Source organism: Somniosus microcephalus, chromosome 2, assembly GCF_052327205.1.
Source record: "Somniosus microcephalus isolate GS21.2 chromosome 2, FLI_Smic_1.0, whole genome shotgun sequence".
NCBI lineage: Eukaryota > Metazoa > Chordata > Chondrichthyes > Squaliformes > Somniosidae > Somniosus > Somniosus microcephalus.
This window is the reverse complement of record NC_140988.1, coordinates 340,419,661-340,442,501: the sequence shown is the minus strand read 5'-3', so window position 1 is coordinate 340,442,501 and position 22,841 is coordinate 340,419,661. Positions and strand designations below refer to the sequence as shown.

At 44.5% G+C, this 22,841-nt stretch overlaps 1 protein-coding gene across 2 annotated transcripts in view; it reads right to left on the bottom strand.

Moving 5' to 3' along the window:
* The window catches only part of slbp (stem-loop histone mRNA binding protein), a 28,621-nt gene extending 6,077 nt beyond the window's left edge, over positions 1-22,544 (bottom strand). For both annotated transcript variants that reach the window (XM_085975433.1, XM_085975434.1), the window contains exons 1-3: positions 22,441-22,544; positions 21,491-21,649; positions 9,468-9,578 (exon numbers count right to left, since the gene is read on the bottom strand). In XM_085975433.1, coding sequence (XP_085831559.1) covers positions 9,468-9,578; positions 21,491-21,649; positions 22,441-22,490 — 320 coding nt within the window. In that variant the 5' untranslated portion in view covers positions 22,491-22,544. The remainder of the gene's footprint in view (positions 1-9,467; positions 9,579-21,490; positions 21,650-22,440) is intronic.
* Between the last annotated feature and the right edge of the window lie 297 nt (positions 22,545-22,841).

Here is a 22,841-nt window from a genome sequence, read left to right as displayed (position 1 = left end):
CCCTTATTCTAAGACTATGCCCCCTAGTTCTAGTTTCACCCATCATCTGGAACATCCTCCCTGCATCCACCCGATCCAACCCCTTCATAATCTTATATGTTTCAATGAGATCGCCTCTCATTCTTCTGAACTCCAATGAGTAGAGTCCCAATCTACTCAACCTCTCCTCATATGTCCATCCCCTCATCCCCGGGATTAATCGAGTGAACCTTCTTTGTACTGACTCAAGAGCAAGTATGTCCTTTCTTAAGTATGGACACCAAAACTGTATGCAGTATTCCAGGTGCGGTCTCACCAATACCTTGTACAACTGAAGCATACCTCCCTATTTTTATATTCTATCCCCCTAGCAATGAAAGCCAACATTCCATTAGCCTTCTTAATCACTTGCTGCACCTGCATACTAACCTTTTGAGTTTCGTGCACCAGGACCCCCAGATCCCTTTGTACTTCAGTACTTTCAAGTTTCTTGCCATTAAGATAACTTGCTCTACGATTTTTCCTGCCAAAGTGCATAACCTCACACTTTCCAGTATTGTATTCCATCTGCCAAATCTCTGCCCACTTACTTAGCCTGTCTATGTCCCCTTGCAGGTTTTTTATGTCCTCCTCACTCACTACTTTCCCTCCCATCTTGGTATCATCTGCAAACTTTGACGTGTTCACTCGGTCCCCTCCTCCAAATCGTTAATATAGATTGTAAAGAGTTGGGGACCCAGCACTGACCCCTGCGGAACACCACTGGTTACTGATTGCCAGTCTGAATATGAACCATTTATCCCAACTCTCTGCCTTCTGTTAGATAGCCAATCCTCTATCCATGCCAGAATATTACCCCCAATCCCGTGATTTTTTTATCTTAAGCAATAATCTTGTGTGGCACCTTGTCAAATGCCTTTTGGAAGTCTAAATACACTACGTCCACTGGTTCCCCTTTATCCACCCTATACGTTACTTCCTCAAAGAACTCCAGCAAATTTGTCAAACATGACTTCCCCTTCATAAAACCATGCTGACTTTGTCTTATTAAATTATGATTATCCAAATGTCCTGTTACTGTCTCCTTAATAATGGACTCCAAAATTTTACCTACCACAGATGTTAGGCTAACCGGTCTATAGTTTCCAGCCTTCTGTCTACTGCCCTTTTTAAATAAGGGTGTTACATTAGCAGTTTTCCAGTCTGCCGGGACCTTTGCTGAGTCCAGGGAGTTTTGGAAGATTATTACCAATGCATCCACAATCCCTACCGCCACTTCCCTCAAAACCCTGGGATGTAAGCCATCAGGTCCAGGTGATTTATCCGCCTTGAGTCCCATTATTTTACCAAGTACTACTTCCTTAGTGATTTTAATCGTATTTAGCTCCTCCCCCCCTATAGCCCCCTACTTGTCAAGTGTTGGGATATTCTTGGTGTCCTCTACTGTAAAGACTAATGTAAAATATTCATTGTGTTTCTGCCATCTCCATATTTCCCACCATTAATTTCCCGGTCTCATCCTCTAAGGGACCAACATTTACTTTAGCCACCCTTTTTCTTTTTATATAACTATAAAAACTCTTACTATCTGTCTTTATATTTTTTGCTAATTTACTTTCATAATGTATCTTCCCTTTCTTAATTAATCTTTTTGTTATTTTTTGCTGTCTTTTAAAGTTTTCCCAATCCTCTATCCTCCCACTAGATTTGGCTACCTTATATGCCCTTGTTTTTAGTCGAATACTATCCTTAATTTCTTTACTTAGCCACGGATGGCTGTCTATTCTTTTACACCCTTTTCTTCTCAGTGGAATATACTTTTTTTGGAATTTGTAAAATAACTCCTTAAATGTACACCACTGATCATGTATCGTCTTATCCTTTAACCTATTTTCCCAATCCACTTTACTCAATTCCGCTCTCATACCTTCATAGTCTCCTTTATTCAAGCTTAGCACGCTTGTTTGAGATACAGCCTCCTCACCCTCTAACTGAATATGGAATTCAACCATGTTATGGTCACTCATTCCAAGGGGATCCTTTACTAGGACATTTTTAATTAATCCTGTCTCGTTACACAGGACCAGATCTAAGGTTGCTTGCCCCCTGGTTGGTTCAGTTACATACTGCTCAAGAAACCCATCCCTAATACACTCAATGAACTCATCCTCAAGGCAGCCCTGCCCAATTTGATTCGTCCAATTTATATGATAGTTAAAATCCCCCATAATTATAGATGTTCCCTTATTACAAGCCTCAACTATTTCCTGATTGATACTCCGTCCAACCGAGTTGCGACTGTTCGGAGGCCTATATACAACACCCACTAGTGTTTTTTTCCCCTTATTATTCCTTATCTCCACCCAAACTGTTTCATTATCCTGATCCTTTGACCCAATATCATTTCTCTGTATTACAGTGATTCCTTCCTTTATTAACATAGCCACCCCACCTCCCCTTCCTTCCTGCCTGTCCTTCCTGATCGTTAAATAACCTGGTATGTTTAATTCCCAGGCATTGTCACCCTGCAGCCATGTTTCTGTAATGGCCACAAGATCATACCCATATGTAGCTATTTGTGCCTTTAACTCGTCTATTTTGTTACGAATGCTACGTGCATTCAGATAGAGAACTTTCAAATATGTTTTGTGACACTTAGTTCCTGCTATTGCCCTTTTTATTACTTTACCTTTTACTCCACACCTTCTACCCCTTCCTGACACGCTCTGGTTTTTAATTTCCCCACTGCTACCTAAGTCTATGCCCTTCTCTGTTGTCGTTTGTATTATTTGCTCTCTGGGAACCTCCCCCCCACTAGTTAGTTTAAAGCCCTCTCTACAGCCCTAGTTATATGATCCGCCAGGACTCTAGTCCCAGCACTGGCCAAGTGAAGCCCGTCCCAACGGAACAGCTCCCTCCTGTCCCAGTACTGGTGCCAGTGTCCCAGGAAGCAAAACCCATTTCTCCCACACCAGTCTTTGAGCCACGCATTTAACTCTCTTATTTTATTTGTCCTAGCCAAATTTGCTCGTGGCTCAGGTAATAATCCACCCTTGTGGTTCTGCTTTTTAATTTGGCCCCTAGCTGCTCAAACTCCCTCAGCAGAACCTCCTTCCTTGTCCTATCTATGTTGTTGGTACCAACATGGACCACGACAACTGGATCCTCCCCCTCCCACTCCAAGTTTCTGTCCAGCCCAGAGGAGATGTCCTTAACCCTGGCACCGGGTAGGCAACACAGCCTACGGGACTCTCGCTCTTGGCTGCAGAGAACTCTATCTATCCCCCTAATAATACTATCCCCTACCACTACAACATTTCTATTTACTCCCCCCTCTTGAATGGCCCCCCTCTCCACGGTGCTGTGGCCAGGTTGCTCATCCTCCCTGCAGCCCCTGCTTCCGTCTCCACAGGGAGTAAGAAGCTCGAACCTGTTGGACAAGAGCAAGGGCTGCGGCTCCTCCAACACTACCTTCTGGATCCCCGTACCTGCCTCACTCGTGGTCACACCGTCCAGTCCCTGACCATGGGCTACATCTGAATTAATTAACTTCATAGGTGTGACCACCTCCTGAAACACAGAGTCCAGGTACTTCTCCCCCTCCCTGATGTGTCGCAGTATCTGAAGCTCAGACTCCAGCTCATCAACACGGAGCTGGAGATCCTGTAGCAGCAGACACTTGTCACAGATGTAATCACCGTTAGCCTCAATGGGGTCTACCGGCTCCCACATCTCGCAACAGTAACACATCATCTGCTCCATTCTATGTAATTAATTATAAAAATTTTTTATTTAGATTAAATCAATCCCTCTAAATTACACCAGTTTAATGGTTAACCAACCGTCTCCCTTACAGCACAGACCCTAGGAAAAAACCGCCGAATTTAAGCTTGTAATAAAAAGAAGAAATACTCACCAACCTATCCAACCAATCACCTACCTGCTTCCTGGTGACGTCACTCTTGGATTATTTTTTACCTCTCTCCTCTGCTGTTGATTTGGTACGCCTCTGGTTTTTATGCCGGTTATAGCTCCTCCTCCTGACCTCGCTGCTCACTCCTAGGTCCGATGCTGGTCTCGGGCCTCTGCCGCTGGTTTTTATGCCGGGTTATAGCTCCTCCTCCTGACCTCGCTGCTCACTCCTAGGTCCGATGCTGGTCTCGGGCCTCTGGTCGCTGCCGCTGGTTTTTATGCTGGGTTATAGCTCCTCCTCCTGACCTCGCTGCTCACTCCTAGGTCCGATGCTGGTCTCGGGCCTCTGCCGCTGGTTTTTATGCCGGGTTATAGCTCCTCCTCCTGACCTCGCTGCTCACTCCTAGGTCCGATGCTGGTCTCGGGCCTCTGGTCGCTGCCGCTGGTTTTTATGCCGGGTTATAGCTCCTCCTCCTGACCTCGCTGCTCACTCCTAGGTCCGATGCTGGTCTATATTTAATGAACTGGCCTCCACCACCCTCTGTGGCAGAGAATTCCACAGGTTCACCACTCTCTGGGTGAAGAAATTCCTCCTCATCTCAGTCCTAAATGGCTTACCCCTTATCCTTAGACTATGACCCCTGGTTCTGGACTCCCCGACCATCAGAAACATCCTTCCTGCATCTAGTCTGTCCAGGCCTGACAGAATTTTATAGGTTTCGATGAGATCCCCCCTCAATCTTCTAAACTCCAGTGAGTATAAGCCCAATCGACACAATCTCTCCTCATACGTCATTCCTGCCATCCCAGGTATCAGCCTGGTGAATCTTCGCTGCACTCCTTCCATGGCAAGAACAACCTTCCTCAGGTAAGGCGAACAAAACTGCACACAATACTCAAGGTGCGGTCTCACCAAGGCCCTGTACAACTGCAGCAAGACAACCTTGTTCCTGTACTCAAACCCTCTTGCTACGAAGGCCAACATACCATTTGCCTTCTTAACCGCCTGCTGCACCTGCATGCTTACCTTCAGCGACTGGTGCACAATAACACCCAGGTCTCTCTGCACTTCCCCTTCTCCCAATCTATTGCCATTCAAATAATAGTCTGCCTTCCTGTTTTTGCCACCAAAGTGGATAACCTCACATTTATCCACATTACAGTGTATTTGCCATGTTTCTGCCCAATCACCTAACCTGTCCAAATCGTACTGGAGTTTCATGACATCCTCCTCACAGCTTACCCTCCCACCCAGCTTTGTGTCATCTGCAAATTTGGAGATATTACATCCAATTCCCTCGTCCAGATCATTAATATATATTATGAATAGCTGGGGTCCTAGGACCAATCCTTGCGGTACCCTACTAATCACTGCCTGCCACTCGGAAAACGACCCGTTTATTCCAACTCTTTGCTTTCTGTCCGCCAACCAGTTCTCTATCCAAGTCAATACCTTGCCCCCAATCCCATGTGCCTTAATTTTGCACGCTAATCTCTTATGCGGGACCTTATCGAAAGCCTTCTGAAAGTCCAAATACACCACATCCACTGGTTCTCCCTTATCTATTTTACCAGTTACATCCTCAAAAAATTCCAGTAGATTAGTCAAGCATGATTTACCTTTTGTAAATCCATGTTGACTTTGTCCGATCCTGTCACTGCTTTCCAAGTGCTCTGCTATTACATCTTTTATAATAGACTCTAGCATTTTCCCCACTACCGATGTCAGGCTTACCGGTCTATAATTCCTCGTTTTCTCTCTCCCACCTTTTTTGAATAGTGGGGTAACATTAGCTACCCGCCAATCCATGGGAACTGTTCCAGAGTCTATCGAGTTCTGGAAGATGACCAGCAATACATTTATTTCAAGGGCCACTTCCTTAAGTACCCTGGGATGTAGATTATCAGGCCCTGGGGATTTATCAGCCTTCAGTCCCATCAATTTTCCTAACACCATTTCCCTACAAATACTGATTTCTATCAGTTCCTCCCTTTCATCAGACCCTATGTTCCCCGGCATCTCTGGGAGGTTATTTGTGTCCTCCTTTGTGAAGACAGAACCAAAGTATGTATTTAGTTGGTCTGCCATTTCTTTGTTTCCCATTATAAATTCCCCTGATTCTGACTGCAAGGACCGACGCTTGACTTCAATCTTTTTCTCTTCACATATCTATAAAAGCTTTTACAGTCAGTTTTTATGTTCTCTGCTAGCTTACTCTCATTCTATTTTCCCTTTCTTAATTAATCCCTTTGTCCTCCTTTGTTGAATCCTAAACTGCTCCCAATCCTCAGGATTATTGCTTTTTCTAGCCAATTTATATGTCCTCTCCTTGGATCTTGCTATCCCTAATTTCCCCTTGTTAGCCACAGTTGAGTCACCTTTTTTGTTTTATTTTTATGCCAAACTGGGATGAACAAATTCTGTAGCTCATCCATTCGGTCTTTGAATGTTTGCCATTGCCTATCCACCGTCAACCCTTTGAGTGCCATTCCCCAATCAATCCTACCCAACTCGCTCCTCAGACCATCGCAGTTTCCTTTATTTAAATTGAGGACCCTAGTCGGAGTCAACTACTTCATTCTCCATCTTAATGAAGAATTCGATCATATTATGATCGCTCCGACCCAAGGGGCCTCGTACAACAAGATTGCTAATTAATCCTTTCTCGTTACATAATACCCAGTCTAAGATGGCCTGATCTCTGGTTGGTTCCTCGACATATTGGTCCAGGAAACCATCCCGTAAACACTCCAGGAATTCCTCCTCCACGGTATTGTTACTAATTTGGTTAGCCCAATCTATATGTAGATTAAAGTCAGCCATGATAACTGCTGTGCCCTTATTGCACGCTTCTTTAATTTCCCTTTTAATGCCATCCCCAACCTCTGCCTTACTGTTGAGGTCTATATACCACTCCCACTAATGTTTTTTCCCCCCCCTTAGTATTTCTCAATTCTACCCATACAGATTCCACATCATCAGAGCTAATATCCTTCATTACAATTGTATTAATCCCTTCTTTAACCAGTAATGCTACCCCACCTCCCTTTCCTTTTTGCCTATCTTTCCTGAATATCGAATACCCCTGGATGTTGAGTTCCCAGTCTTGGCCATCCTCGAGCCACGTTTCCGTAATCCCAACCAAATCATATTCGTCCACCTTATTACAAATGCTCCTCGCATTAAGACACAGCCTTCAGGCTTGTTTTTTTTAAACACTCTTAGACCTATTAGAATTATTATTTATTGTGGCCATGTTTGAATTAAACCGTTGATTTCTGACTGCCACTTTTGTTTTTCTCCTTCCTTTCTTTTGCTTTTATCCCCGTTTCCCTTTCCTCTGTCTCCCTGCTCAGGTTCCCAACCCCCTGCCATTTTAGTTTAAACCCCCCCCGAACAGTGCTAGCAAACCTCCCCGCAAGGATATTTGTCCTGCTCTGGTTCAGGTCCCACCTTCCCCAGAAGCAGGCCCAGTGATCCAGGAAACTAAAGCCCTCCCTCCTGCACCAACTCTTTAGCCACACATTCAGCTGCTCTATCCTCCTATTCCCATACTCACTAGCACATGGCACCGGGAGTAATCCAGAGATTACAACCTTTGAGGTCCTGCTCTTTAATCTGCTACCTAGCTCCCTAAATTCTTGCTGCAGGACCTCATCCCTCTTCCTACCCATGTCATTGGTCCCAATGTGAACCACGACCTCTGACTGTTCACCCTCCACCTTCAGAATGCCCTGCAGCCATTCAGTGACACCCAAGATTGTCCAATAGGCTGGCTTTCCTCATCCATGAACTAGTAATTGTCTCCTGCCATTGCTTATGAGCATAAATACAGTCTTACCATGATTGAATTAGTCAAATTCAGTTAGCTATGAGATTTTTGCTAGTATTTTGGATTGCATTCCAAAATTTGGTCCATTTTTCCTGTGACAACCAATGAAGTGGTTTGTGGGTAGCGAGGCATGGAGTGTGGTTTACCACGACGGATTGGAATCTATTTAATTCAAATGATTGAGTCAACACTGACCATTCACTAGCTTCTAAATGCTATCATTGGAGGGTTGCATCATGTACATTTTTGACAGTTATTTATCGGAGATTAAAACAGATTGGAAATGCATTTACCTCACTGACAATCCAGAATTCTTGACCACTATTGCAGGACAAGTTTATAATGGGCTTTGGGGCTGGTGAAATTTTGAATTGAAGTGAATTGAACCATTCAATAAAAGTTTTAAATGTCAAGACATGGGATGTGGGAAGAGACGAGCCTGTGGGCGAGGACATGCCTTGGGACCTCCACTACTGTAAAAAGCAAAATCCAACCGAACAGTCAGTTACCAGAGCCCATCAAGAGATTCCTTAGTTATATGTTCCTCACAAACCAGTGCGCAAGTAAGGAACAGCTTCATTCAAATTAGCTTCCTTCAGGACACCTCGTTCTCTTCCTCTCTCCACCACTCACCCCCACCAAAATTAATTAGCTCACTAAAAAAGATACACCTTTTAATATAAGAGAAGTTTGATGCTAGGGACCAAGACCGAATTTTATCAAGATAAATCCAACATCTAGCAAGACTCCACTGAATATTTCAAACCCCATTTACTCTGCAGCTTTCATCTAGAAGCACACCCGTAAACAAAGCAATGATGTCAGTGCTATTGGAGACAAGGGCCCTGAAATTGCGGTTGGCAGCGTAACTAAGGAGTATGCCGCCGACCTCCAAACGAAATCCACACTTACCTGGTGTGAGGCCCCAAACGAAAACGTGCTTTGAAGTGCTGCAGAGTTGAGCACAGCGTAGTGGCCCACAGATCCCAGGGGCTCATTGTGTGCGCAAGAGTACCTGGGATCACGTGGGGCACTGCTCCTTCCAATCAGGAAACAAATCTCCAATGCTCGACGTCAAATTTTAAATTAAATGGTGTGAATATTTGATAAGTACAGTACTTGGCAGTTGGTGGACAATTAGCCCAACTCTGCACCAGCAATAAGGACTTTACAGTCGGAACCGGACAGATAGCAAGTTCAGGTTTTAGCGCATGTACAAGTGCAAATCCCAAAATTGGTCAATTTCAACTGCGGTATGACGGCATACTGAGGTCATATCGATCGCAAATTCTGGCCCATATATCAAAGTTTCTTAAAGTGCCTTCTGGTGCAGACTGCCAGCAACAGCAAGAAAATTGGCCACCAGCTGCACCAAGGTCAGGTGAGTTTTTTAAAGTCTAAAGATACCTATTGTTGCTGACAGTATAAAAACAGTACAGATTTATCAACAAGGGAACCAAGTATTATAGAATCCCTTCAAACAGTCCTGAAATGCAAGTGGGATACAACATTACGATTTCAAGCCACTCCTGCACTCCAAGAAAAATGCATAATTTTCAAAATTTTTGGCCTTCCACAGAACTGAGTTACAGGCATTAACACACAATAACCTAACAAGGTTTCAATAGCCAAGATTAGCAAGGCATACAGCTTCACTTTAAAAATACACAGGAAATAGAGATGAGTGCAGCATTTTTGATACTTCTTCCAAAAAGGCAATTTCTAAAACCACAATATACAAACCTTTTCAAATCCCGATAAACAATCTGTCTCGTTTCCTCATCTTCGACTGCAGTGCCCCAATCGGCAGAGGCACATCTGGGGACTGCTCCATCACTTTCTGGTGTAGTGAAACTGGAAGAGATTAATTTTGACATGGTCCATTTTAAAATTAAAAATTCTGTTTTGTAACATGGACCTGCCTACAAATTAATTATCCAGCATAGTATCTGGTGCCGTATTTGGGCAAACTGAAAATTCCCCAGTGGAAAAGCACTGCAGATTATCAGCTCAATTTCAAAATTGACCACAGAAATACATCTTATTTCAAGCAGCATGGACGTTACACTCAAGACAGAAATATGGGACATTTTCCAAATTGAGGGAATTGATCATCTTAATTTCACATTGATACAAGCAGCCAATCCAGTTCCTATTGGACATGCTGATTTTAGAGGGCAATAGCTCAGTAAAGGAATTGATATTGAGGATGACGTATTTAGGCAGAAAAAACACTTACCTCTGCATCTAACTGCACTATACCTGATCTAGTAAAGATTTCCAAAATGGAAAATGCTCCATTTCCCAATCATATTAAAAATAAATTCACCAAAAAAGGCCAACAATTAATTCACACATTCTCTGCATAAACACAATTTAAGGGTAGCAAAAAGACTGCCAAAATATTTCCAAGTCTTGCAATGGGCAACTATACAATTTGGGCTGTAAATAAAATCAATGACTAATTTAGAGCATTCAACATTATGTATGAATGAATACAATAGGCACACTTAACCTAATCACTACAGTGCAGCTACTTATTCTTTACATTCATGGGTCCCTTCAACCCTAGATTATTTTGGCCCTCATCTTAGATCATGCATCTGCAAGTCCCAACTCACCACAGCTCCAAGTGTTTATCCAGCCTGGAGATAAGAGTTAAGCTTTTAGTGTGTCTGAGATAGCAAATGGCAAGTGTTCAATAGCAAACCGTGCATGAGAAACCATTTTTAAGATACTGGTATTTACCCCATGCCTCTATAAGATCCCACTCCAGTCTGCAAAAGTAGTACAGCATCACATTTTGTTTTAAATTTTTTAAACTACAAGTTTAACCATGAAGCAAATATTGTAATCATATTCACAGAGAAAGCCTATTACTGCAAATTTGTGCAATATATAGGTTAGACCAGAGTACCATGTGTAATTCTGAAAGGAGTTTAAAGCAACAAGAGCATTACACTGCAGATTCACCAGAATGACACCAGGGATGGGACCCTTTAGTTATGAGGAGACTAAAGATAATGGGATTGTTCCCATGGGAGCAGAGAAGGCTGAAAGGAGATTTGAGATTTTTTTTTCATATAAATGAGTTGATGGTGAATAGGGAAAAGCATTTTCCTCCCAGCCTTGGGAGTCAATAAGCAGGTACCAATAGAATGCTTTGCTACTGGGAGTGGTTGATACAGACCATTACATCTTTTACAGGAAAATTGGCTAAATATTTAAAGCAGAGAAAGATACAGGGTTATGGGGAGGAGGCAGCAGTGGGATTAATTTTGAATCAATCTGGCAAAGCCAGCACAGACACAAATAGCATCCCTCTGTACTGTAAACATGTATGCCGAGTCATTTCATATGCAATTCTTTTCAGACAGTGGCAGCTTGCTAGTCTTTTTCTGTAACAATTACAACCATATCAACTATCTTTGAATGCAGCTTAAACAGATCCAGCCACTTGTATATCCTTTTAACAACATTTGTATCAAAGTCAACTGGGATTGAGGCTTGTGCTCAAGAAAAAAGGGACCACAGCTGGCTTAAAACTCATGCAGTTGAGATTAAAAGGGACAGCCATCAAGCCAAACCTAGACAGAACAGAAAAATTCCTTTTGTCACACTCGCTGACAGCCCTACTGAGCGACAAACAACAATGTTCACATAGCAAAACATCCAAAAAAACAAACTGGGCAGCAGGATTTAGCATTATGGAATGTTACAGCACAGAAACAACCCCACTGTTTTTCTTCACAAGCCACCAAGTCAAATCCCATTCTCCTGCTTGCTCCTCATATCCTGCATCACCTATTTCAAGCAATTATTTCCAAGCACAAGCTTTGTTTCAGCAGATCTGCAGCAAAGAATGCATCATTATAAACACCTCTCTGAAGGGACTTCTTTTCGAACCTCCCTTTAACTATGCAATTATCTTACATTTCTGCCCACAGTATTGTTTTTTAAATTTTTTATTTACACCTAACGCTTTGGATATTTTTCTACATTCAAAGGCATGATAGGAATACAGGTTGTTTCAGTTAAATAATCACCTTCATACCCTATCTTGAGCTACTCCTTATACTTCCCAGCTCCAATAAACAAAGCTCCAACTTCTCAAATCTCTTCATAATTATAACCCCATGTCCTCCAACACCCAAACAAATCCAAATGACAATTTCTGTTGCTTTTATATCCTTCCAAATACACAGCGCTTATAACTGCACAATCTTCTAACTGCAGCCCAAGGTCTTAAGAGTTCAACATTACTCCTTGTTTTTGTACGCCTTGGTATAAAAAGTAGGTATACAAAACCAGGTTTTCAGTTTGCCTTTATGGCCGTATCTACTTTGATTACACAAGGAGTCCCCAAAAATGTGGAGGTGTACTTTTTCCAACCTTCTCATACTTCTACAGTACAATGTTATTGCAGTGAAACCTGTAAATTAGACACCCATGGGATTTACATCAGGTGTCCTTATTTTCCAAATGTCATTGTATGTACAGTAAACCAGATGAGCCAAATATTCCAAGATTGGCTGTATCGCCTGCAGTGTTCCTTTTTTCCCCACCCTCAGCTGGGATCGTGCCCAATTCTGCAGCCCTGCCAGCAGGACGTGATTTTAGTTCATTTTCTGTTCGTTGGGTTTCCTGTTCATTGCCATCCCATGGTCCATTTCCATCAAGGGAGAGATGTCTTGATCATGGGATCTGCTATGTTGGCAGCCCGCACAGGGCAAGGTGGCTTCTGTAGGGCCGGAGTGCCTGACAGATCCCAGCCAAATTGAGGGGGGGGGGGGGGGGGGGGGGGGGGTTAAAATGTCCTGCAGACTCTGTCTGGGACCCCTTCCTCAGTGTGCTGCAGCTGCTAATGGTTGAAGTGCGGGGGGGGGGGGGGTGGTTAATAGGCGTTCCCTGTAAGCTTTGCAACTGCACAGCGCTCCGGGATGCCACGCAGCCAGCTTGTCAATACAAAAATTATACATGTGCGCTATTTAGAATGGCCTGCGCAACCAAGGGAACATTGGTAGGAGACTACATAAGAACTAGGAGCAGGAGTAGGCCATTTGGCCCCTCGAGCCTGCTCTGCCATTCAATAAGATCATGGATAATCTTCTACCTCAACTCCACTTTCCTGCACTATCCCTGGATTCCCTTAATATCCAAAAATCTATCGATCTCTGTCTTGAATATACTCAACAACTGAGCCTCCACAGCCCTCTGGGGTAGAGAATTCCAAAGATCCAGCACTGAAGAAATTTCTCATCTCAGTCCTAAATGGCCGACCCCTGGTTCTAGACTTCCCAGCCAGGGAAATATCCTCCCTGCATCTACCCTGTCAAGCCCTGTAAGAATTTTGTATGTTTCAATGAGATCACCTCTCATTCTTCTAATCTCTAGAGAATATAGGCCTAGTCTACTCAATCTCTCCTCATAGGACAATCCCCCCATTCCAGGAACCAGTCTGGTGAACCTTCCTTGCACTCCCTCTATGGCAAGTATACCCTTCCTTAGGTAAGGAGACCAAACTGTACACAGTACTCCAGGTGTGGTCTCACCAGGGCCCTATATAATTGCAGTAAGACATCTTTACACTTATACTCAAATCCTCTTGTAATAAAGGCCAACATACCATTTGCTTTCCTAATTGCTTGCTGTATCTGCATGTTAACTTTCAGTGATTTGTGTACAAGGACACCCAGGTCCCTCTGAACACCAACATTTCCCAATCTCACCATATAAAGAATACACTGCTTTTCTATTTTTCCTAACAAAGTGGATAACTTCACATTTCTCCACATTACATTCCATTTGCCATGTTCTTGCCCACTCACTTAGCTTCTCTATATCCCCTTGATGAAGCCCCTTTGCATCCTCCTCACAACTTACATTCCCACCTAGCTTTGTATCATCAGCAAACTTGGACAGATTACATTTGGCTCCCTCGTCCAAATCATTGACGCAGATTATGAACAGCTGAGGCCCAAGCACTGATCCTTGCGGCACCCCACTAGTTACAGCCTGCCAACCCAAAAATGATCCATTAGCAGCTCATCAGTAACCGATGTACTGGTTAGAGTAGAGCTGCCAACTCTGGATGGAGGCATCAAGTTTGATCACATGTCGTCAGACCACATGACTTCTACAACTGGTTATTGGATTTACCTTCCAAAAGGTTGGGTCCCCTGTAGTTGAGAATCTTTGTGGTTTCGCACCAGCCACTGTTGTAAGAAGTTCCAAGAACCAGGGGGCCACCCGAGAGTAGGCAAAACCGAGGAATGGGAAAGGGGAATCATTCTCCCCATCTCTCTCCCTAAGTCCCCAGACTCAATCTCTTTCTCTCCACCCCCAAACAGGCACGATATCCAGCCACCCTCCCATGATTTCAGGGTCCTCGACTCCTCTTCCACCGCCCCCACCACCAGCAATTCCCAGCTTTTGTGTAACAGAGATATTTTTACCCAACACCCATATCAGCAGAGAAACCCCTCCATCCCTGCGACAGAACTGTGCCAGCATTTAATCCCAGTGAGGGGTTTCTCTGCCGCTATGCATGCTTGGGAAAGATCTCTAGTATACAAAAGCCATTCTTCTCATCCGCTGCCAACTCGCCTGTCCGGTGGCAAGTTGTAAAGGGACTCTGTGCATTGAAGGCTGTCCGTAGCTTGTAATTTGAGTGTCCATTGTTTCAAGGGCCAATTTGTATCTATTATAATGAAAGTTATTTGGGACCGTCAATAAGTGTCCGTTTTTACAGGTTTCACTATACTTCATGTTTCTCTGCATCGGTGAACGATTTGCCTACCATGCTAGCCCGTCAGTCTGAACTATCCTCATTACAGTTTCCCCGTGAAAATTTAAGTATCAGCTTGGTCCACTGGTAGCACCATCACTCAAGTCAGAAGGTTGAGTTAATGCCCCATTCCAGGATCTTGAGCCAAGAATTTAGGCTGACACTTCAGTACAGTACTAAGTGCACTACATTACCAAAGTACCATCTTTCAGATGAGATATTAAACCAAGACCCCCATCTTCCCTTTCATGTGGGTGCTAGGGAAGACGTGTGTATCCTAGCCAACATTTATTTATCCCTCAAATCTCAAAAAAATTAATTGACCACTCACTGTCTGCGGGGCCTAGCGGTGTGCAACTGACTGCCACGTTTACACCGAGTCTACAGCACAGAACCAGGCCATTCGGCCCAAGTGGACTATGCAAGTTGTTATGCTCCACACAAGCCGCCTCCCACCCCTCTTCATGTAAGCCTATCTGCATCAATGTCCCTCTAAGCCAGCGTTTCCAATGTGAAATTTTGCGCATGTGCGAAACTTTGAATGGGCGGTACAGTCAGTTAAAGGGATCGCGTACCCAAATTTAAAATTAGGGGGAACATTGATCTGCATACCTTTCTATTCCTTTCTCCCTCATGTGCATATCCAGCTTCCCCTTAAATGCAGGATACTATTTGTGAACTCCCCACAAGTGACAACATCTTCTCTAGGTCTACCCTGTCAAATTCTGTCATTATCCTGAAGATATCCATCAGGTCACTTCTCAACCATCTCTTTTCTACAGAAAGAGCCCCAGCCTGTCTTTCCGGATAGTTACAACATCTTCAATTCTGGTATTACCCTAGTGAATAAACTTTGCACCTTCTCCAATGTCCCTATATCCTTTTGATAGTACTCCAAATGTGATCTAACCAAGGTTCGATACAAGTTTAACATGATTTCCCTCCTTTTCAATTCTATCCCACTCGAAGTAAACATCAGTGCTTGGTTTGCTTTTACTTTAACATATGCTTATTAACCTGCATCACTACGTTCAGTGATTTGCATATCTGTACCTCAACTATGGCTCAGTGGGTAGCACCCGCGCCTTGGAATCAGAAAGTTGTGGGTTCAAGTCCCACTCCAGAGACTTGAGCACAAAAATCTATGCCGACACTCCAGTGCAGTACTGAGGGAGTGCTGGCTTTCGGACAAGACATTAAGCCGAGGCCCCATCTGCTCTGGTGGACGTAAAAGATCCCATGGCACTATTTTGAAGAGCAGGGGAGTTATTTCCAGTGTCCTGGCTAATATTCATCCCTCAATCAACATCACAAACAGTTTCTGGTCATTATCACATTGCTGTTTGTGGGAATTAGTGCACAAATTAGCTGCTGCATTTCCTACATTACAACAGTGACTACATTGCTAAAGTACTTCATTGGCTGTAAAGTGCCTTGGGACGGCTGGTGGTCGTGAAAGGTGCTATATAAATGCAAGTCTTTTTTTACCTACAAAAAACAAACAGTGACTTCACTTCAAAAACAATTCATTGGCTGTGAAACACTTTGGGGTATTCAAGGACTTACAAATGCAAGTTTTTTCCCCCCTTGATCCTCAATTCCCAAGCCCAGAGCATTGTATATAGTGACAGTCTCAGACCACTCTGCACATCTGACCAATCGGAGAAATTTCCTTTTATCTCTGAACTTTGCTTTCTGAACAGTCATCTCTATCCATCTGGCCATATTCCCTTTTCTTGCACATACCACAAGTCTCATCAAAAGCTCTAAAAAAAATAAAAAAATAAAAATCTTGATCACATCCACTGAATTATTTTATCGATCCTGTTATTTCTTCAAAAAGTTGGTTGTGCACAACACCCGATTAACTCTTTCTCCCCCCCCCACCCCGTGCTTAGTAATTACATCCCTTATTATAGACCAATAATTAAAGACTAACTCGCCATCAACTTCCTGTCTTATATCAAGTATTTTCCTAACAAAAAAGGTGGAATCACATGTTCAAGCTCTAGTCCTCTGGTAAGTACTTCCTATAGAATTTTGGAAAATTGCCAGACTATTTCTTCCCTAGCCTCCCTCCCTCAACTTCAGATGTAACTATCAGGTCCTTAAGTTTGAGTAGCTATATTATTTCTATGAATAATAAGATGTTGATGGAGGTCTCAAAACCTACCCAGCACCTACAAGGCTCAAGTCAGGAAAGTGAAGGAATACTCACCTAGATGGGTGTACCCGCAACACAAGAGCAGAGTAGTTTGCTCAATCACTCCTGCCACTGCACTCAATACCTACCCTTTCCGCACCGTGGCTGAGGTTACAAATGATCAAGATACACTGCAGCAACTTACCATGGTTACTTCAACAGCATCTCTACCCAGAGAACAAGTTGTCCCATTTCCAACCTGCCTCCCCCGTTCCTCTCAAAGATCTTGAACATGTCACCACCCAAATCTGCCCCCATCTCTCCTGTTTAAATCGCTCCAATGAGGTTTCTACTTGTCCAACCTCCAGTCATGGATGAACCACAAATCCCACCAGCCAGACCAACGCCAACGTCGTCAGTCCTGGCCACAAACTCCATCCACCTCACTGACATTGTCTCAAGCCGAACCAGACTGTTCACAACCTTGGCAATCAATTTGGCCCCAAGTTGAGCTTCTGACCCCATATCCCTGCCATCAGAGGCTGCCTACTTCCATCACTAACTCAGCACATCTGCCACTAATCCCTCAGCCATGCCCTTGTTACCACCCTTACTTAAGTCTCCCAAACATAAAATTCTCATTCTTCTGTTTAACTCCCTGCATGGCTTCACCCCTCCCTCTTACTCATCCAGCACTACAACCTACACCTCAAACTTTCCACTTTTGATTCCATATGCATTGCACCCCATTCACCCAATCAGCAGCAGTACGTTCAGCCATCCTCCCACACTACCCCCACTTCAAAGTTTTCTTCTACTTCTCCATTTCTCTCTCCTGACATTCGTTAAAAAAAAAAAAAAAAATCACCTCTGATCAAGCTTGTCATCCCTTTACATAAATTTTTACAACACAGAAACTGCCCATTCAGCCCAATAGGTCTACGCTTCACACAAGCCTCCTCCCATCTTAGTTCATCTCACCTTGATGACCGATGGCGAAATGCTTGAAGAACTGCGACATATGGAATGGATTCCACAGAGAACCCCACAGTATAACCTGAAGGATCAAGCCTTCCTTGCAAACAGTGGACAACCATCAACTGCCTCAGAACTGGTCATGGTAGATGCTGCCACCTTCTTCATAGATAGAAGATTAAAGCATCCCCATCATGCAACCGTGGCGCTCCTAATCAGACGCCGGTGCACATCATTGAGCACTGCTCCGAGGAAATTTGCAGGCAGCCTACAAGATATCCACGCTGTCACACCAGAGGCTTTGGCCTGGATATCCAACTTAGATATTGACATTTGATTTGCTACTACCATACAAAAGTTCATATGCTTCTATTCCTTTCCCCCTCATAAGAGGTTACCCATTTAAAACAGAGGTGAGGAGGAATTTCTTCCGAGAGTCATGAATCCTTGGAATTCTCTACCCCAGAGAGCTGTGGAGGTGGAGTCATTGAATATATTCAAGGCGGAGATAAGACATATATTTGAGCTACAGGGGAGTCAAAGGTTATGGAGAGCAGGCAGGAAAGTGGCATTGAGGCCAAGATCAGATCAGCCATGATCTTAATGAATGGCGGGGCAGGTTACATAGATACATACATAGAAGATAGGAGCAGGAGTAGGCCATTCGGCCCTTCGTGCCTGCTCCGCCATTTAATGAGATCATGGCTGATCCTTTAATTCAGTATCCCGTCCCCGCCTTCTCTCCGTAACCCTTAACCCCTTTTGCCCGTAGAAATATATCTAATTCCCTCTTAAATATATTTAATGAGCTGGCGTACACTGCCCTCTGTGGCAATGAGTTCCACAGGTTCACCACTCTGAGTGAAGAAATTCCCCCTCATCTCTGTCCTAAATGGTTTAGCCCTTATCCTTAAATTATGTCCTCTAGTTCTGTTCTCACCCGCCAAGGGAAACATTCCTTCTGCATCCAGTCTGTCTAGACCTGTCAGAATTTTATACACTTCTATGAGGTCCCCTCTCAATCTTCTAAACTCCAGTGTGTACATCCCTAAACTACATAGTCTCTCCTCATAGGTCATTCCCGCCATTCCTGGTATCAGCCTGGTGAATCGCCGCTGCACCCCCTCCATGGCAAGAACATCCTTCCTCAGATGAGGCGACCAAAACTGTACACAGTACTCGAGGTGTGGTCTCACCAGTGCCCTGTACAGCTGCAGCAAGGTATCCCTGTTCCTGTATTCTAACCCTTTTGCTATGAAGGCCAGCATACCGTTTGCCTTCTTGACCGCCTGTTGCACCTGCATGCTCGCCTTCAGTGACTGGTGTACAAGAACACCCAGGTCTCTCTGTACTTCCCCCTCTCCCAATCTATTGCCATTTAAATAATAATTTGCCCTCCCGTTCCTGCACCCAAGGTGGATAACTTCGCACTTGTCCACATTATAGTGCATCTGCCATTTATCCGCCCAATCGCCCAGTCTGTCCAAATCGCTCTGGAGCTTCCTGGTCTCTTCCTCTGAGCCCACCCCACCTCCTAGTTTAGTGTCGTCTGCAAATTTGGAAATGCTGCATCCGACTCCCTGATCCAGGTCATTAATGTAAATTGTGAACAGCTGGGGGCCCAGGACAGATCCCTGTGGTACCCCACTTGTTACTGCCTGCCATTCAGAAAATGAGCCGTTTATTCCAACTCTGTTTTCTATCTGACAGCCAGTTCCCTATCCACGCCAAAACTTTCCCCTTTATCCCATGAGCCTCAATTTTCCATGCTAATATCTTTTATGTGGGACCTTATCGAAGGCCTTTTGGAAGTCCAGGTACACCACATCTACTGGCTCTCCCCCATCTATTCTACCAGTTACTCCCTCAAAAAATTCCAATAGATTAGTCAAGCACGATTTACCCTTTGTAAATCCATGTTGACTCTGTCCTATCCTGTCCCCATTTGCTAAGTGCTCCGCTATTTCATCCTTAATGATGGACTACTCCTGCTCCTATTTCTTATGTTCTCATTTACTTATCTAGCTTCCCTTTAAATGCACCTATGTGAATTGCCTCAATCACTATGTGGTAGCAAGTTCCACATTCTCACCACCCGAGTAAAGTTTCCACTCTTGAGCAACCACAGCTCTCGGGTAGAGAATACCAAAGATTCACACCCCTCCGAGTAGAGAAATTTACCATTTCAGTCGTAAATGGCCGACTCCTTATCCTGCAACTAATCACAACAATCAGTTAAGTAGGCTGTCCATTCCCCAAGAGCTGCAAAAAAAAAAAATGTCCCATCACATCTCAAACATCCCAAAGCAGGGCAAATGCAGGGGTCAGTGCTGGGTCCCCAACTCTTTACAATCTATATTAACGATTTGGAGGAGGGGACCGAGTGTAACATATCAAAGTTTGCAGATGATACTAAGATGGGAGGGAAAGTAGTGAGTGAGGAGGACATAAAAAACCTGCAAGGGGACATCGACAGGCTAAGTAAGTGGGCAGAGATTTGGCAGATGGAATACAATACTGGAAAGTGTGAGGTTATGCACTTTGGCAGGAAAAATCGTAGAGCAAGTTATTATCTTAATGGCAAGAAACTTGAAAGTACTGAAGTACAAAGGGATCTGGGGGTCCTGGTGCACAAAACTCAAAAGGTTAGTATGCAGGTGCAGCAAGTGAATAAGGCGGCCAATGGAATGTTGGCTTTCATTGCTAGGGGGATAGAATATAAAAATAGGGAGGTATTGCTGCAGTTGTACAAGGTATTGGTGAGACCGCACCTGGAATACTGCATACAGTTTTGGTGTCCATACTTAAGAAAGGACATACTTGCTCTCGAGTCAGTACAAAGAAGGTTCACTCGGTTAATCCCAGGGATGAGGGGATGGACATATGAGGAGAGGTTGAGTAGATTGGGACCCTACTCATTGGAGTGCAGAAGAATGAGAGGCGATCTTATTGAAACATATAAGATTATGAAGGGGTTGGATCGGGTGGATGCGGGGAGGATGTTCCCGATGATGGGTGAAACTAGAACTAGGGGGCATAGTCTTAGAATAAGGGGCTGCTCTTTCAAAACTGAGATGAGGAGGAACTACTTCACTCAGAGGGTGGTAGGTCCATGGAATATGCTGCCCCAAAAAGCTGTAGAAGCTACATCATTACATAAATTTAAAACCGAAATAGACCGTTTCCTAGAAGCAAAGGGAGTTAAGGGTTACGGGGAGCAGGCAGGAATTTGGACAGGAGTCTAGGTTCGGATCGGTCATGGCCCTGTGGGTAGCGGAGCGGGCCCAGGGGCCGTGTAGCCTGATCCTGCTCCTATTTCATGTGTCTAATTCTGTTAGATTCAGGAGATGGTTCTGTGACAGTAAATTGGCGGTTAGGATCAGATCAACCATGATCTTATTAAATGGCAGAGCAGGCTCGAGGGGCCGATTGGCCTACTCCTGCTCCTATTTCTTATCAGCCATTTTGCATACAGCAAGATCTCAAGGGTCTAAAATGACATGCATGGCTAATCCGGTTTCGCAATAAAAACAGAAAAATGCTGGAAGCAGAAATCACACCCAGCAGTATCCAAAAGGGAAGGAAGGGATAGGCTAAGCTTGGGGAGGGTGTACCCAAGCACTTCAGACCACCGATGCTTATTTCCAGCATTGGCACTTTTAAAATCGCAGGTTTTTAAAAATCTGTTCTGTACTGTAAAGTCAAGGGGCTAACTCCCTGCCGCCTTCTTGGACATGCACTTCGGGAAACCCATCCACCGAGTTGCGAATTACTCAAGTTGATTTAAACGGTCCCAATCGTCTCCACCCACCCACCCACCCACCCAAAGATCCCGAGAGGATTCAATCTCGGCCCGCTCACCTGGAGACCCTGTCATCCGACCAAGAGGCCGGAGCGTCCGGAGCCCAGTCCTTGAGCTCGTCCTCGAACACGGTGGAGTCCGAGTCGCACATCCTGCGCAGTTTGCCATCGGCGCCGCGCTTCCTGCCGATGGACCAGCGACATGGTGGCGGCTTCCTCCTGCAACCGGGGAAAGGGGAAATAATACAGCCTAATCAATCAATCAGTCAGGGGAGCAGACAGACAGACAGACAGACAGACAGGAGAACGAACACTCGCTACTACACAACAAAAAAACACGTCCCCGTTTAGGCAAAAAGTTAAAACAAATTTCCCACATCACAACAGCGACCACACTTCAACAACAAAAAATACTTCACTGGCTGCAAAGCGCTTGAGGGCGCCCGGTGGTGCTGATGGTGAAAGGCGCTATAGAAATGCAAGTGAATGAGCGGGGCCATGGTCCGGGGGGCCATCTTTCTAACTTTTTATTGCGCGACGTGGGGGGGGGAAGAGAAAAAGAGTCGCTTGCGTGTATCACCACTGAATCTTCTAATAGCAATAATGATCGATGGTAGAGATAATTACAAATTTGATGCATTTTTGTGCATAATAACCGTACATCTGTAATGTAACCATCTCAAATCCACCGCTTTTGAATGAAAAAAAGGGGGGGGGGGGGGGGAACCTCGATTAAAATGTAATCCGGAAAAGTGCGAGTCAGTGGGGCCGAGTGAGGGGAGGCAGAGGCGGAGGCTCGGCGCCAATGCTCCTCCGAGCGACTCCTTTTTCCCGCCACAGCGCCGTCCGCGCGACTCATTTCAAATCGACCCCCCACCAACCGCCACCCGCCGCGTCACCAGCACAGCTCAACCACTCCCTCCCTCCAATATACATGAATGCTTTATTTACTTACGCGGGTAATATTTTTTTTAAGGCTTCATATATATATATACAATTTGGAAATGTACCTGAAGCGCTCGTTTCCCTGACAAGTCGAGAGCGGACTAGGGTGCGACATTTTTTTTTCCCGGCAGCTTCCCTTTAAAGCTCCCAAACACAATGAGTCCACTTCCGCTCCCCGATCATCACTTAAACCCAACGCGCCGCTGCGTCACAAGCCCGCGCGCGCCGGGCCGCACCAATCGCCCCAAGGAAAAAAAAGGGGGGTGGCGGGGGAGGAAGGGAATTAAAGAGAAATAAAACGCGCGCTCGTTGCTGTGTGTCAGTACAGGGTCCAAATATTTCGCTGTCATTCGTTATAATTTGAACGAATTAGTGACTGCTTATTCGACATGAAGTCATTTCCATCCCTCGCTTGATATTGCGCTCCTCCCCCATGTTGAGAAATAACTTCTTCCTTGCTGGTCAC